The sequence below is a fragment of the Penaeus vannamei genome, chromosome 12 (assembly GCF_042767895.1).
Source record: "Penaeus vannamei isolate JL-2024 chromosome 12, ASM4276789v1, whole genome shotgun sequence".
NCBI lineage: Eukaryota > Metazoa > Arthropoda > Malacostraca > Decapoda > Penaeidae > Penaeus > Penaeus vannamei.
Genome location: NC_091560.1, coordinates 28,243,717 through 28,261,216, shown reverse-complemented (window position 1 = coordinate 28,261,216; position 17,500 = coordinate 28,243,717). Strand labels below are relative to the sequence as shown.

Genomic DNA, 17,500 nt, shown 5'->3' with positions numbered 1-17,500 from the left:
TGACACTTGTGTCTGAGGCTGGCCACAAAGTTTATTATCCATCCACTGCTGTTGCTGAATATGACAGCACGGCAGAAGCTTTCACACCTTTCACTATAGAAAAAACACATGCCAAGGTAGTGCACTTACCTGATTTGGAATATGCCACAATACTGCCTCTAACAATCATATCTGAGGCTGGATACAAAACTCATTATCCATTTACCTCTTTCTTTGAATTAAAAGATATTGCAGAAGATTCCATACCACATTGTGATAAAAAGCAATATGCTAAGACACTGGATATCCCTGCACTAGAATGTGCTTCAATATTACCAGTGACTCTAGTCTCTGAGGCTGGCCATAAGATTCATCACCCAACAACTTCTGTCTTTGACTATGATGAAATGACAGAAGTTTTCATAGCACTGTCTCTGAAGGAAGTAAGTGCTAAAACAGTTTATATTCCTAAATTGGAATATGCTAAGGTATCACCTGTAACAATTGTGTCTGAGGCAGGTCTTAAAGTTTGTTATCCAACAGCATCTACAACTGATCATGATGAATCAGTAGAAATTTTCACAACACCTACCCATGAAGAAACACATGCTAAAGTGTTATATGTTCCTGAATTGGAATATCCTACAACATTACCCATGACACTTGTTTCTGAGTTAGGCCACAAAATTCATTATCCAACATATTCAACTGAACATGATTTGATAGTAGAGATTTTCACATCATCTATTCAGGAAAAAGTGCATGCTACAGTTTTGCATATACCTAAACTAGAGTATGCCACAATATCACCTTTGACGCTTGTGTCTGAGGCAGGCTACAAAATCCACTATCCATCTACATTCACACTGGAATACAATGAAACATCAAAAATTATTGAAACATCTGTTCCAGTGGAAGTCTGTGCTACAGAATCAGTTGCTCCGAACTTGGAGTTTGCTTTTACAGAACACTTAACATTCATTTCAAATGCTGGATACAAGATTCAGTATCCTTCTGCCTCATTCTTGGAACATGACACTATTAAAGATTTAGTTTCAACTGTTCCAGAAGGAATGAAGGCAAAAATAACACAAATTCCAGAACTGGAATTTATCACAACACTGCCATTAACTTCTGTCACAGCACAGGGACAGAAAGTTCATTATCCACTGACACAAATCCTGGAACATGACACCATAGAGGAATTCAGAACAATTACTCCAGAAACAGTTCATGGCACACCAATACATGTTCCTGATATGAGAGTTGCTAGCACAGAACCTATAAATATTGTCTCTGAAGTTGGACTTATCATAAGATATCCAGGAGTTTCTGTTACTGATGAATCACACAAAACAACAGAAATTACCTTCCCACAGTTACAAAGAACTCATGCAACTGAAGTTATACATACACAGGATACTTCAGAATTTAAATATGGGACTGTCTCACCAATTACAGTGATGCCAGCTTCCACACCAACTACACATTATCCTAGTCCAAAGGAAGAAACTTTACTTCCTGATACTCCTTTAACCAGGCCCTCTGTCCCATCCCACACAGGCATGGCATCAAGCCCATCCTCTACAATTACCACATCTGAAGTGAAGACTGAAGATGTGCAAGTACAGCAAGACATACAACAAACCAAACATGTACCTGAAACACAACACATTAAGTGGGGGGAAGATTTACAAGAGAGTGAATCAAAGAAATCAACCACTACTTTTACACCTGATAAACGGGAGGATAAAGCAGTTAAAGATTTAAAGAGTACAATGAGCAGTGAGTCTGTAGATGTTGACAGAACACCGGTGGATGCTTCCGATATTCAAGAGGCAACAGTACAGCACATATCTTTAAGGACTATTAAGCAACAGTCTAATAAAACAAGTGATGAAGAAGGATTAACTCATGAAGTCATGGTTGGTATTGGTGTAGAAGGTGGAACAGTTAGAGAGGAAACCCAGGTAAATACCCTTGGCAAGCAAATAGAGCCAAAAGAAGAATTTGAGTCCTCAGTTGATCTTCATATTGTACCTACACCTAAAGTTGCCTCTGGGAAAGAGTGGCAAGAGAAAACAACTATCTATACAGAGGAAATAAGTGAGCAAGAAGAAATTCAGAAGCCAGAAGATATTCAGAAGCCAAAGTTGGATAAAGTAATCGATGAAACTACTAAAGACTTTACTGAAGAGTTTCTGCCGGATTTTGCTCAAACTTCTACAGAGTACGAGCCTATATTGGGCTTTGCACAGGCTAGTTTTCCAACTGTTGTTTCAGATTTCCCTGCTCTAAGAGTTACAAGAACAGATCAGCATATTACAGTAATAGAAAGTAGGGAGGATACAGATCAGTCAGATCTGCCACAGTTGGAAATTACCGAAATTGAAGAAGAAGTTGAAAGTCCTGCCACAGAATGCAAAGTAACTTTCCCAAGCACCCACCGTGGTTCTTTAATTGACATCTCAGCTCCAGCTGATGTGGATATAGTCCCACTTGCAGTAACTGAAACAAAAGAGACTCCCACCAACACACAGGAAAAAGACCTACAAGAGATGTTCCCAGAATGTATACTTGAGCCTATCCCACAAACATTAACATGTAAGGCTGTGCAGTCAGAAGTCGAATATAACAGGGCTTCAGTATCAGAAACACTTACATTTATAGGTCCATCTCCTACAAGGTCTACAAAATCACAAACAATTCTTGTAGAAGAGGATGATGAACATACCTATACACAAACACCTACAGCTCCTGAGAAAAATCAGCAAAAATCTGAAACTGTGGAGGTCACTGACATAACTACCACTGAAACAATGACCCAACCAATTCACAAACACGTTACAGTACATGAACATAATACTCAACAGGAACAAGAGTCCACTAATATTATACCTACTTTTGCACCTTCCATAGAATCTACAGAAAAAGAGCAAAGGATAACAATAAAAGAGGAGACTACAGGGACAGATGAAATATTGCTTGAACAAACATCTATGTTTGAAAGCCAGGAACTTAAGCCTGAACAGGCAAAAACACTTATTATGGAAGATGTTAAGGATTCAGTGACTGTTACTGAAAATCTGAGTGAAGAACAGCCAGCCCCATGGCATCGTGGAGAAAAGATTCACTTGAAGAAGCAGATCAGCATTACACCAGATGTTGTGGCTTCTGAATCTATACAGGTCACTGATACAAAAACTGAAGATACGTACGTTACATTACAGACAGAAAAAGGAAAAGAAGTTACTGCTACAGTCACCGAAGAGCTTAAGGATTCAGTTACAGTTACAGAAAAGATCCCAGAAGAACAGCCTTTGCCATGGAAAAGAGGGGAGAAGATCCCATTCAGGACTGAAAATATCAAACCAGAACTGGTTTCCCTGGAACCACTTCAAGTTACTGATACTAAAGCTGAAGATACATATGTTGCCCTGAAAACTGAAAGAGGAGAACAAGTAAAGGCAACAGTCACTAAAGAACTCAAAGATTCTTTGACAGTGATGGAAAAGATCCCTCAAGAACAGCCAATGGCTTGGCAAAAGGGTGAGAAAATTCCATTTAAGACTGAGAACATAAAGCCTGAGTTTGTGCCTTCTGAGCCTCTTCAAGTTACTGATACAAAAGTTGAAGATACCTATGTACACCTACAACCAGAGAAAGCTACAAAAGCAAAGGCAACAGTTACTGAAGATTTAAAGGACTCTTTAACAGTGACGGAAAAGATCCCAGAAGAACAGCCACTGCCATGGCAAAAGGGTGAGAAAATTCCCTTTAAGACCGAAAGCATAAAACCTGAGTTAGTTTCTTCTGAATCTCTTCAGGTTACTGATACTAAAGTTGAAGATAGTTATGTAAACCTAAAGCCAGAGAAAGGTGAACCAGTAAAAGCTACAATATCAGAAGATTTGAGGGATTCCCTGACTGTGACAGAAAAGATTGCAGAAGAACAACCAATGTCTTGGAGTAGGGGTGAGAAAGTTCCCTTTAAAACTGAGAGAATAAAACCTGAGTTGGTTTCTTCTGAATCCCTCCAGGTTACTGATACTAAAGTTGAAGATACCTACATGCATCTTCAACCAGAAAAGGGTGAGCAAGTAAAAGCTACAATAACAGAGGATCTAAAGGACTCACTGACTATAACAGAAAAGATCCCAGAAGAACAACCTACTCCATGGAGAAGAGGAGAAAAGATGCCATTGAGAACTGAAAGCATCAGGCCTGAATTAGTTTCATCAGAATCATTGCAAGTAACTGATACTAAAACTGTAGATTCATGTGAAACTTTCCAGAGTGAAAAGGGGGAAGAAGCAAGAGCCACTGTAACAAAGGACCTAAAAGATTCTTTGACTGTTACAGAAAGGCTTCCTGAAGAACAACCTTCACCCCTAAAAAGGCCTGCAAGAGTAACAGCTGATTTAGCTCAGCACAAGTTAATGGTAATGGAACATGATTCACTTTCTGTTACTGAAGTATATGCTAAGGAAGGTGGTACTCAGTTTGAAACTGAAAAGGCAAATGTACAGACAGCCATAGGTATGCTAGAGCCACTTGAAGCACTTACCACAACAGATCACAGAAGTGAGGAAACTATTTCTCAGCTCTCAGACTTAATGAAACGAACACAAAAGGCAACAGTTATGGAACAAGATACTAAACAGACAGTTCAAATTACAGAACAAATTCCTCATGAAAGTATTGCAGATCTGAAGAAGGAAAAACACATAGTTGAGAGTCTCAAATGTGGCCTCTCTGGACAGAATGCTCCTCAAGTTGAAGAGATTATTGTGCATGATGCAGAAGAGAAGTATGAATCTAAATCTCCTAAGAGAGAAACAACAAAACAGACAACAGTTACTAAACAGTCAGAAGCTGTGATTATTGCTGAACCAAAACTGGAGGAGGATACTGTTCAATGGGAAAAGCATGCAGAAAAACTGGAACAAGCAAAGCCCAATGTATTAGAGCAAAAGTATATTCAAATTTCTGAAATCTTTAAGGCTGACAAGGAGGATATCCTTCATGAACAAGCCCCAGTACAACAACAAGGTAGAATAATAGAAATGCAGCATCTGGAAGCTCTTACCATACAAGGTCATGATATCCAGGAAGATGCTGCATCATGGAAGTCTCGCATAGACAAGGAGCAAACTGCACGGGCATCCATCCTGGAAAAAATGTCTGTTAATGTCATGGAAACACAGCAACATGATTCATTTAAAGAATATAAACCAGAAAAACCAATTGAAGCGCAAGCTACACAAATGGAAGGTAAACGAGAAGCTATAGCCGTTTCAGAGACAAAAGCAGAATCTCCTATAAGAGAACTCCCAAAGGAAGCCAAAATAGAACATCATGCATCTCTTATTCATTCCAAGAAATCATCTCTTGTTGTTTCTGCATCAGATGTCCAAGAGAGTGAAGCCCCCCTAAAGATTAGGAAGCCAGTTGAAGCACAGGCAGATAAATTAGATATAAACACTTTCCATTCTGTCATAGTTGCTGATACTGAAGTTCAATCTCCTGTGGATATTCTAAGTAAACCTGTATTGCCAACAGGAAAAGCAAAAACAAGCTTTATTCCTCAAAAGGCACTTGAAATTCTTGAATCTCAAGCTCACCAAAAAGAGAAGGACTTCCAGCCTAGCAAGCCTGAAGACATGGTTATTCAAGGTAAAGTTGAATGCAGTGAACATTCCCTTGAAGTACAGGAAACAAAAGCTCAGTCCCCATTAAGGGAATTAAAAGAAGCAAAACCTTTCACAGATATGGCAAGCACCTCTGTTATCCCTCAAAAGTCTGTGAAAGTGTCAGAAGTGTCTGTGAGTTTTAAAGAAGAGGAATTCAAGGAGATCCCAAGATACTCTCATACAGCAACAGAAGAACAAGTCCCAGGCCATCTTCCACTGGAAATAACTCAAAGCACCATTCAAGATACGATTAAAGATTTTACAACTAGTATTCCAAAAGGAGAATCAGCATCAGTAGATCTAAAGAGTTTCCATGCAGCATCTGTTATGGAGATCCATGCAGCTCAGGCTGAAGAAAAATATAATCCTTCTCAACATCCAACAACTACTGCTAAAACGTATTTGGTGGAAGGTATGCAACCTATTATTACAGAAGAAATTTGTGCATCATCTTCAGTTATAGACTTTGATGTTCCTGACAAACCAAAATCTAAAGAAGCAACAAAGAGTTTTGAAGAACAAAAGGCAATAACTATTACTGAGACTGGCATGCATGAAAAAGAGGAGTCACTTATGGAAAAGAAACCCGTTGAATTACATTTAAAATCTAAAATAAATGGAGGGCTTGAGCCTCTTCTGATTACTGAAGTGGAAAGTGAGGAAACTATTGGCAATGTAGTTCCTATAACAGTGCCTGAAAAGGAAAGTGCAAAAATTGAACTTACTCATGCAGCTAAGGTGGCTCTTTCATCTGGAGTACTAATAAATGAGTGTGAAGGATGGCATGAAGATGAAAAACCAGAAGCCCAGAAGGCAGAAGGGATCATGAGCACAGGGGAGGCTATTACTGTACTTGAAACACTTCCACAGTCTCTGGCTGAGGAACTTCCAGTTGCTCCCAAGCCAAAAGCTGAAGAAGGAATGGGATCTTTAATTCCATCAAAAACTGTGTCAGTCTCAGAGGTTATTTTGCATGAAAAAGAAGGACTACATGAAGTAGACAAGTTCCCTACCATTTCTCTACCCAGTCAGACACAAGCACCAAATATCCCATTAGTTGTACAAGAGACTCATACGGATTCAAGTTTGTCTGAAATGGCTCAGCAGAAAATGTTGCCATCACAGTCAGCTTCCATATCTCTTACTGCTCATGTCATTGCTTCTTCTATATCTGTAGGTATTAGTGAGAAAGAAGGTGTTTATAAGAAAGAGAAACCAATAGAAGATCTTGCAAATGTTGAATATGAAAGTGGAAAAGTCCCCATTCAAGTAAGCGAAACAAGAGCAGAGTCACCAGTGAAAGATTTTAAAGATATTAAGCCAGAGAATGCACAGGCAAGACCAGATATCATACCTCAGAAAGCTATTGCTGTATCTGAAATGGAATCGAAAGAAAAAGAAGGAACTCTTGAAATTAAGAAGCCATCAGCAATTTCACTGAAGTCTGATATCACGCAACCTTTGCATTCACTGACTGTATCTGAAATCAGTGCAGAAACTAATATTCATAAGTTAGATATAGATAACATAAATGAAGAACAAGCTAAGACAAGTCATATTCCACATCATGCTACTGCTGTTAGTGAACCATTTGTGCATCAGAAAGAACAGGATTATACCCAGCCAAAACCACTTTCTGCTGCACCAAAGGAATCATGTGCTCCTGGACATGAATCAGTTCAAATAACAGAAACAAGAGCAGAGTCCCCCATTACTGACAGAGATGAAAAAGAAACTCCAAAAAGCAAAGCTAAAAGTCAAGTTATCCCACAAGATACCGTACAAGTACATGAAGTAAGGGTTCATGAATCTGAAGGAGACTTTAAGTTAAGTAAGCCAGAGGAATCAATTGGTATTGTAAATCGTGCCCCAGGCCATGTAGTTGCAATTTCTACAAATATTGAATTATCTGAATGCATCCAGAAAATGGAAGATGCTGGGAAACTGGAAGGAAAAACGGCAAAAATGACAATAAATCCACAGCAGGCAGCAGAAGTTATACAGCATGAAGTAAGTGAGGCTGAAAAAGTGTTAAAAGAAGTGAAACCAGAAGAAAAGAAAGCGTTACCAAATATAGAAGAAATGCAATCTGTGTCAGTTATGGAAATAAGTGCAGAAACTAAGGAACAAAACTATGACATTAAAGAAATACCATCAGTGCATAATGTTGAAGCCAAACCAGTTATCACTCCCCTTCACCTTGCTCATGTCAACCATCCTGAGATAGCAGAGCAGGAGGGGATTATCCCTACATTTGATACCACTAGTACTAGCCATGCAAAACTTGAATTTACACCACACACTTCAAAATTAGTGATTCAGCAGCAACCTAATATACTTACAGGCATATTAAAATCTGAACAACCTATTCATGCCTCAGGCAAGGTGGTAGTGGAGCCAGCTGCCCATGTCTCAGGTTCGGAAGAAGTTGTTATTGAAACAATTGAGGAAACCGCATCTAAAGCCACACCACAAGCTATGCAGGCTCATCGTCTTCTAGATACGCAACAAACTATTTCCGTTATGCAAGTTTCTGCTTTTAATCAAGCAGAAGCAATGGGTAAAGTTTCTATGCCAATACCAGCAACAGCAAAGACTGTCCAAACAACTCAACAAAGCATTAATGTTCATGAAGCAGATTTAAGAGAATCATCATCTAGTGTCACTCTTGAAAAAACTACAGAACAAAAAGCGACTACTGTGTTTGATCAAAGGGAACATGTTACAGTTTCTGAAGTAAAGTCAGATGAACTTCCAGCTGAAATGAAGCATGTGAGGCTTGAAGGCAAAGCTTCACCTGTAGTAAAGCCTCATGAAACTGTCACAGTCTCATCTGTTACAGTAGCAGAAAATTATGAAGAATCAAAGCATCCAAAACCACGAATGGAACAGGCTCAGCCGATTGCAATGCCCCAGGATTATGTCTCAGTGGAGGAGACTAAAGTACATGAAAGTTCTGGAGAAATAAAAATCAAGCAGCCAACAGAAGAAAGAGCTACAACTTCTGTATCTAAGCGTGAATCTGTCATGATTTCTGAGGTAAAGACAGAGGAAAAACCAGTTTCTATAAGAGAAAGAAGACCTTCCCAGGAGAGAGCCAAACCAGCTGTTGTGAGACAAGAGCATGTAATTGTATCAGAGACATCAACAGCTGAAGCACCTGGATTTGTAACACATCGCAGACCTTCTGAAGACAGAGCTAAAACAATTCTTTCCCAAAAACAGTCAGTTATTGTTTCAGAAGTTCAGTCAGAAGAAGCTCCTAAATCTACAAAGCAAAGAACTCCATCACAAGAAAGGGCAAGACAAGTAATGTCAGAAAAGGAATCTTTTGTTGTTCAAGAGGTTAAAGTACATGAACTTCCAAAAGATCTTCCAAAGGCCAAACCCAAGGAGGATAAGGCTAAGAAGGTTATTCCTCAACAGGAGTCCATCTCAGTTCAAGAGACTCAAGTTGAGGTACACACAGGAGACATTTCACATGTAAAACCAAAAGAAGAAAAAGCAAAAAAGATATATGAAAAGCGCTCATCAGTGGCTGTATCCGAAGTCTCTAGTCATGAAATGGCTGTAAAAATGCCTGATTATAAGCCTCAGAAGCCTGAGTCTGCAAAAACAAAGATGGACCATATGGAAGTTGTAAGTATTTCTGAAATAACTCCTGATGAAGCTCCTCACATTGTACCCAAGGAGAAAAGAAAAACAGAAACTGCTACTGTGATTCTCCCTGAAATGAAGGAGACAATACAGATCACAGAGGTTTCTACTGAGGAAACACCACACAGCGTAGTTCATGCCAAGAAGAATGAACAGTATGCACAAGTAGTCCTTAAACCAACAGAATCAATAAGCGTCTCTCATACACAAGTACATGAATCTACAGATGAGGTGCAGAAGTTAAAGCATGTGGAAGAAAGGGCTCAGACCATCCTTCCTCAACAAGATTCAATTACAGTTCAAGAGATAAATGTAAAGGAAGAACCAGAAGAAGTAAGGGAACATAGACCCAAAACTGAAACAGCAAAGTCTATACTTTCACCTCGACAATCAATTGCAGTGGAAGAGATAACTGTGAAAGAAAGTCCTGGGTCAGTATCTGAAGTTAAGCCAAAAACTCAACAAGCTACATCAGTTCTCTCTGAGCATGAATCCATCACCATCCAGGAAGTTAATGTTAAAGAATCTCCTGGCAATATTAAGGATATAAAGCCAAAAACAGGAACAGCTGAGACTATCTTTACTACTCAAGATTCTATTGCTGTTCAAGAAGTTTCAGTGAAGGAGGCACATGGTTCTGTTAAAGATATAAAACCCAAGACAGAACTGGCCACAGCCATCATTTCCCCTCATGAATCATTGACAATTCAAGAAATATCTGTTAAAGAAGCCCCAGGTGATGTAAAAGAAGCAAAACCAAAGCATGAGCAAGCTTCTTCAGTTTTAACTCCTCTGGAATCCATCAATGTTCATGAGGTTTCAGTGAAGGATGCTCCAGGATCATTGAAAGATTTACTAATAAGTACAGAACAAGCTTTAGCCAAGATATCTCCTCATGAATCAATAACAGTTGAGGAGGTTTCCATTAGGGAAGCTCCTGGCTCAGTGAAAGATGCAAAGCCAAAAACAGAAATGGCAACATCAATCATTTCTCCTCATGAATCAATCACTGTACAAGAGGTATCTGTGAAGGATGCTCCAGGAGTGGTAAAGGACAAAAAGCCAAAGCATGAGCAGGCTTTATCAGTGCTCTCTCAGCAAGAATCCATCAGTGTGCATGAGGTATCTGTAAAAGATGCTCCAGGAACCCTGAAGGATTTGAAACTAAGTCCAGAACAAGCTTCATCTGTTATCTCTCCACATGAATCAATTACTGTTGAAGAAGTTTCTGTGAAAGAAGCTCCTGGTTCTATGAGAGATGCAAAGCCTAAGACAGAAATGGCAACTACAATTATTTCTCCTCATGAGTCTATCACTGTACAAGAGGTATCTGTGAAAGATGCTCCAGGAGAGGTAAAGGACAAAAAGCCAAAGCATGAGCAGGCTTTATCAGTGCTCTCTCAGCAAGAATCCATCAGTGTGCATGAGGTATCTGTAAAAGATGCTCCAGGAACCCTGAAGGATTTGAAACTAAGCCCAGAACAAGCTTCATCTATTATTTCCCCTCATGAGTCCATCACAGTAGAAGAGGTTTCTGTGAAAGAAGCTCCTGGCTCTATGAAAGATGCAAAGCCCAAGACAGAAATGGCAACTTCAATTATTTCTCCTCATGAGTCAATCACTGTACAAGAAGTATCTGTGAAGGATGCTCCAGGAGAGGTAAAGGACAAAAGGCCAAAGCATGAGCAGGCTTTATCTGTGCTCTCTCAGCAAGAATCCATTAGTGTTCATGAGGTATCTGTAAAAGATGCTCCAGGAACACTGAAGGATTTGAAACTAAGCCCAGAACAAGCTTCATCTGTTATCTCTCCACATGAATCAATTACTGTTGAAGAAGTTTCTGTGAAAGAAGCTCCTGGCTCTATGAAAGATGCAAAGCCTAAGACAGAAATGGCAACATCAATTATTTCTCCTCATGAATCAATCACTGTACAAGAAGTATCTGTGAAGGATGCTCCAGGAGAGGTAAAGGACAAACAACCAAAGCATGAACAGGCTTTATCAGTGCTCTCTCAGCAAGAGTCTATCAGTGTGCATGAAGTATCTGTAAAAGATGCTCCTGGGTCTTTGAAAGACTTGAAACTAAGCCCAGAGCAAGCTTCATCTGTTATCTCTCCTCATGAATCAATTACAGTAGAAGAAGTTTCTGTAAAAGAGGCACCTGGCTCAGTTAAAGATATAAAACCAAAGACTGAAGTGGCTACATCAGTCATGTCTCCTCATGAATCTATAACAGTAGAAGAGGTAACTGTAAAGGATGCCCCAGGAGAGATGAAAGACAAGAAATTGAAGCACGAGCAAGCCACTTCAGTCTTTTCTCCACAAGAGTCAATTAGTGTCCATGAAGTATCTGTAAAAGATGCTCCAGGATCCATGAAAGATTTCAAACTGAAAACAGAACAAGCTTCATCTGTAATATCTCCACACGAATCTGTCACAGTGGAAGAAGTGTCTGTAAAAGGGGCATCAGCAGATTTCAGTGATAAGAAACCACAGTCTGAGACTGCAACCTCAGTATTCTCTCCACAGGAGTCTATTGCTGTCCATGAGGTGTCTGTGAAGGATGCCCCAGGTTCTTTGAAAGATCTAAAATTCAGAACTGAGCAAGCATCCTCAGTCATATCTCCACATGAGTCTGTCACGGTACAAGAGGTGTCTGTAAAGGAAACATTTACTGATATTACAGACAAAAAACCAAAAACTGAAACAGCAACATCACTATTGTCAACAAAGGAATCAATAGCCATTCATGAAGTTTCAGTAAGGGATGCACCAGGTTCAATGAAAGATTTAAAACTTAAGACTGAACAAGCAACATCCAGTATATCTCCTCATGAGTCCCTTACTGTAGAAGAAGTGTCTGTAAAAGAAGCATCAGCAGACCTCAGTGAACGAAAGCCAAAAACAGAAAAAGCCACATCAATTCTTTCTCCTCAGGAATCAATTGCTATCCAAGAAGTATCTGTTAGAGATGCTACAGGATCTATGGCAGATATTAAACCAAAAACTGAACAAGCAACATCTAGTATTTCTCCCCATGAATCAATCACAGTAGAAGAAGTAACAGTGAAGGAAGCTCCAGGAGATGTATGTGATAAAAAGCCAAAGACTGAGAAAGCTACTTCAATATTCTCACCGCAAGAATCCATTGCTATTCATGAAGTGGCTGTTAAGGATACTACAGGCTCAATGAAAGACTTAAAACTGAAAAAAGAACAAGCTTCATCTGTAATTTCTCCTCATGAATCACTTACCATAGAAGAAGTATCAGTGAAGGAAACATCCAAAGAGCTTAGTGATGAAAAACCAAAAACAGGACTGGCAACCTCAGTTTTTTCTCCTCAAGAATCTATTGCTGTCCATGAAGTATCTGTGAAGGATGCTCCAGGATCCCTTAAAGACTTAAAATTCAAGACAGAACAAGCTTCGTCAGTCCTCTCTCCTCATGAGTCTCTTACAATTGAAGAAGTATCTGTGAAGGAAGCATCAGGAGATCTGACTGATAAAAAACCAAAGACAGAAGTAGCAACATCTATATTCTCTCCTCAGGAATCTATTTCTGTCCATGAAATATCTGTGAAAGATGCTCCAGGTTCGATGAAAGATCTGAAACTGCAAACTGAGAAAGCATCTTCTGTCATAGCCCCTCATGAGTCTGTTACAGTTGAAGAGGTATCTGTCAAAGAAACATCTGGAGACATTAGCGAGGCAAAGCCAAAAACAGAAACAGCAACTTCAATATTCTCTACTCAAGAGTCTATTGCCATTCAAGAGGTTTCTGTGAAAGAAGCCCCAACAGACATTACCTCTAAACTGCCCAAAACGGAAAAAGCCACTTCTACATTTACACCTCAGGAATCTATTGCTGTTCATGAGGTGTCTGTGAAAGATGCTCCAGGATCAATGAAAGATTTGAAATTTAAAACTGAAAAAGCTTCATCTACAATTTCTCCTCATGAATCTGTTACCATTGAAGAAGTATCTGTTAAAGAAACATTTGGAGATATGGAAGAGAGGAAACCTAAAACAGAGAAAGCTACTTCTGTTCTTTCTCAACAGGAATCCATTAGTATACATGAAATTTCTGTTAAAGATGCTCCAGGTTCCATGAAGGACTTGAAGCCAGTTACTGAGAAAGCATCAGCTACTATTGCACCACATGAATCAGTAACAATTGAAGAGGTCTCAGTCAAGGAAGCATCACAAGATCTGGCCAGCCTAAAGCCAAAACCAGAACTTGCAAAATCTGTTTTGTCACCACAAGAATCAATAGCAATTCAAGAAATTTCAGTAAAGGAGGCACCAGGTGATATAGAGACTATGAAGCCCAAATCAGAAAAAGCACGAGTCACTGTAACAAAGAAAGATTCCCTTCAGGTTCTAGAAGTTGCATCTGAGCTTGCTCCAGACACCATACCAGAGAGTCACATGATTGGTGACAAGGCAAAGGTCACTGTCACAGAGGATCTCCAACGTGCAGATCAGGAAGATGTTATTGTGTTACGAGGCCCAAAGAAAGAAAAGAAGGTCATTGAAGTTGTGGAGGAATCAGATGAAGAAATTCCAGTTATAAAGAAAGAAAAGAAGGAAGAAACAGTTGAAGAAAAAATACGTGAACCAGAGGAAAAGATTATTGAAGAAGTAGAGGTTAAGATGAAGCCAAAAAAGAAGCCAAAGATCCAGACTGAAGAGGCTGAAGAAGTTGTTATTAAGAAACCTGAGGAAAAAATACTTGAAGAAACCACAGAAGATGTACAAGTAAAAATAAAACCAAAGAAAGAGCCTAAAGTAGAAGAACAACAAATTTCAGAAGAAGTAACAATAAAGAAAGCAGAGAAAAAGGAAGAGATCGTTGAGGAAGTCTCTGAAGATGTAACAGTTAAAAAGAAACCAAAGAAGAAGCCTGAATTAGAGGAAGCTACAGAAGAGGTAATACTCAAGAAACCAGAAAAGAAGCCTGAAGAGAAAGTTGCTGAAGAAGTTACAGAAGAGGTGCAAGTTAAGATGAAACCAAAGAAAAAACCAGAAATAAAGACTGAAGAGATTGCTGAGGAAGTAACAGTCAAGAAGCCTGAAGAAAAGAAGCCTGAGGAGAAACCAGAAGAAAAGGAGCCTGAGGAGAAACCAGAAGAAAAGGTTATTGAGGAAGTCACTGAAGAAGTGCAGATTAAGATGAAACCAAAGAAAAAGCCTGAAGTCAAGACTGAAGAGATTGCTGAGGAAGTGACAGTGAAGAAGCCTGAGGAGAAACCCGAAGAAAAGATTGTTGAGGAAGTCACTGAAGAGGTGCAGATTAAGATGAAGCCAAAGAAAAAGCCTGAAGTCAAGACCGAAGAGATTGCTGAAGAAGTGACACTTAAAAAGCCTGAGGAGAAACCAGAAGAAAAGGTTGTTGAGGAAGTCACTGAAGAGGTGCAGATTAAGATGAAGCCAAAGAAAAAGCCTGAAGTCAAGACTGAAGAGATTGCTGAAGAAGTGACACTTAAAAAGCCTGAGGAGAAACCAGAAGAAAAGGTTGTTGAAGAAGTCACTGAAGAGGTGCAGATTAAGATGAAGCCAAAGAAAAAGCCTGAAGTCAAGACTGAAGAAATTACTGAAGAAGTGACACTGAAGAAGCCTGAGGAGAAACCTGAAGAGAAGGTTGTTGAAGAAGTCACTGAAGAGGTGCAGATTAAGATGAAGCCAAAGAAAAAGCCTGAAGTCAAGACCGAAGAGATTGCTGAAGAAGTGACGCTTAAGAAGCCTGAGGAGAAACCTGAAGAGAAGGTTGTTGAAGAAGTCACTGAAGAGGTGCAGATTAAGATGAAGCCAAAGAAAAAGCCTGAAGTCAAGACTGAAGAGATTACTGAAGAAGTGACACTAAAGAAGCCTGAGGAGAAACCTGAAGAGAAGGTTGCTGAAGAAGTTACTGAAGAGGTGCAGATTAAGATGAAGCCAAAGAAAAAGCCTGAAGTCAAGACCGAAGAGATTGCTGAGGAAGTGACTCTTAAGAAGCCTGAGGAGAAACCCGAAGAAAAGATTGTTGAGGAAGTCACTGAAGAGGTGCAGATTAAGATGAAGCCAAAGAAAAAGCCTGAAGTCAAGACTGAAGAGATTGCTGAAGAAGTGACACTGAAGAAACCTGAGGAGAAACCTGAAGAGAAGGTTGTTGAAGAAGTCACTGAAGAGGTGCAGATTAAGATGAAGCCAAAGAAAAAGCCTGAAGTCAAGACCGAAGAGATTGCTGAAGAAGTGACGCTTAAGAAGCCTGAGGAGAAACCAGAAGAAAAGGTTGTTGAGGAAGTCACTGAAGAGGTGCAGATTAAGATGAAGCCAAAGAAAAAGCCTGAAGTCAAGACTGAAGAGATTACTGAAGAAGTGACACTGAAGAAACCTGAGGAGAAACCTGAAGAGAAGGTTGTTGAAGAAGTCACTGAAGAGGTGCAGATTAAGATGAAGCCAAAGAAAAAGCCTGAAGTCAAGACTGAAGAGATTGCTGAAGAAGTGACACTGAAGAAGCCTGAGGAGAAACCTGAAGAGAAGGTTGTTGAGGAAGTCACTGAAGAGGTGCAGATTAAGATGAAGCCAAAGAAAAAGCCTGAAGTCAAGACCGAAGAGATTGCTGAGGAAGTGACTCTTAAGAAGCCTGTGGAGAAACCTGAAGAGACAGTTGTTGAAGAAGTCACTGAAGATGTACAGATCAAGCTGAAGCCAAAGAAGAAACCTGTAACCAAAGAAGAAGAGGTTTCACAAGAAGTTACAATACAACAACCAAAAGAAAAGATAGTTGAGGACATTACAGAGGAAGTTAAAATTAAAATGAAGCCAAAGAAAGAACCAGAAAAGAAAACTGAGGAAATTACAGAAGAAGTAACAATTAAGAAAACTGAAGAGCAACCTGAGGAGAAAGTCTGTGAAGAGATTACAGAAGAAGTCCAGTTCAAGTTGAAGCCTAAAAAGAAACCAAAGACTGAATATGAAGAAATATCTGAAGAGGTGACAATCAAGAGAAAGCCTCAGGAAAAGGTGGAGGAGGTGACTGAAGATGTGCACATTAAGATGAAGCCTAAACAGCCAGAAAAGTTTGAAGATGTATCTGAAGAACTGACAATAAGAAAGGATGAGCCTATAGAAAAAGTAGCAGAAGAAGTGACTGAGGATGTGCATATCAAATTCAAACCTAAAAAGAAAGAGCCTGAAAAGCATATAGAGGAAATAAATGAAGAAATTACCATAATAAAAAAACATGAGCCCTCTGAGGAAGTACAAGAGGAAGAGGTTGAAGATGTTCAGATTATACGTAAACCCAAAAGAAAAGCTATTGTCAAGGAGGAAATTTCTGAGGAATTTGTCATCCAAAAACCTAAAAAGACAGAAGAACCAGCTGAAGAAGTTACTGAAGAATTCAAGGTTAAGAGACCTAAACCAAAGAAGCCAGAGGATGTGTCTGAAGAATTTGTAATGAAGGAAGAATCACCAGAACCAACTGTGGCAGAGGAAATAACTGAGGAAGTCAGTATCAAAATGAAACCAAAGAAGAAGAAGCCATTTATAACAGAGGAAATAAGTGAGGCAGTGACTCTTAAAAAACCAAGGGACAAAGAAGAAGAACCAGAAGAAGTAAGTGAATCTGTTGTTCTGAAGAGAAAAGAAAAACCATTCGTGAAAGAGACTCAGGAGATTTCTCAAGAGGTTGAAATGAAACTCAGGGAAGGTGAAAACTTTACCCAGGAAGAAACTACAGAAGATGTAAGCATTAGAATGAAGCGGCCAAAAAAGAAATACTCTGTGACTGAAGAGACCATTGAATCCAAGATGATGATCCAGGAATCTGATGATGAAGAACCTGAAATAATTTACCAAGAATTAGATGAAGTTGAAGTAATGCAGCAGTTGATTGATGATGAATCTGAAATAGCTGAGGAGACTGTAGCATTTAGAAAGCCTAAGAAGAAGGTAATTGTAAGAGATGAAGGTGAAGAGACAGTAACCATTAAAAAGAAAAGGGTTGTTAAAAAAGATGATGAAACTGATGCTCAAGTTACCATTAAGGAACCAAAATCACCTGAAGAGATCCAAGAATCTTTCCAGTTAAAACTTCCAAGAAAGAAGAAGTATGTAGTAGAAGAAGAAGAAGAAGTTGAGGTAGGTGTAAAGCTTAGGAAAGAGCCAGAGTACCCAGAGTATGAAAT

General features: G+C 39.3%; 1 protein-coding gene across 40 annotated transcripts in view; it reads left to right on the top strand.

Moving 5' to 3' along the window:
• The window catches only part of LOC113819561 (titin-like), a 175,818-nt gene that overhangs the window by 138,765 nt on the left and 19,553 nt on the right, over positions 1–17,500 (top strand). For 32 of the 40 annotated variants that reach the window (XM_070128115.1, XM_070128094.1, XM_070128102.1 and 29 more), the window contains one exon: positions 1–17,500. This exon is cut by the window's left edge and continues 378 nt beyond it; it is cut by the window's right edge and continues 206 nt beyond it. In XM_070128115.1, coding sequence (XP_069984216.1) covers positions 1–17,500 — 17,500 coding nt within the window. The other 8 variants (XM_070128131.1, XM_070128126.1, XM_070128125.1 and 5 more) reach the window with 3 other exon arrangements.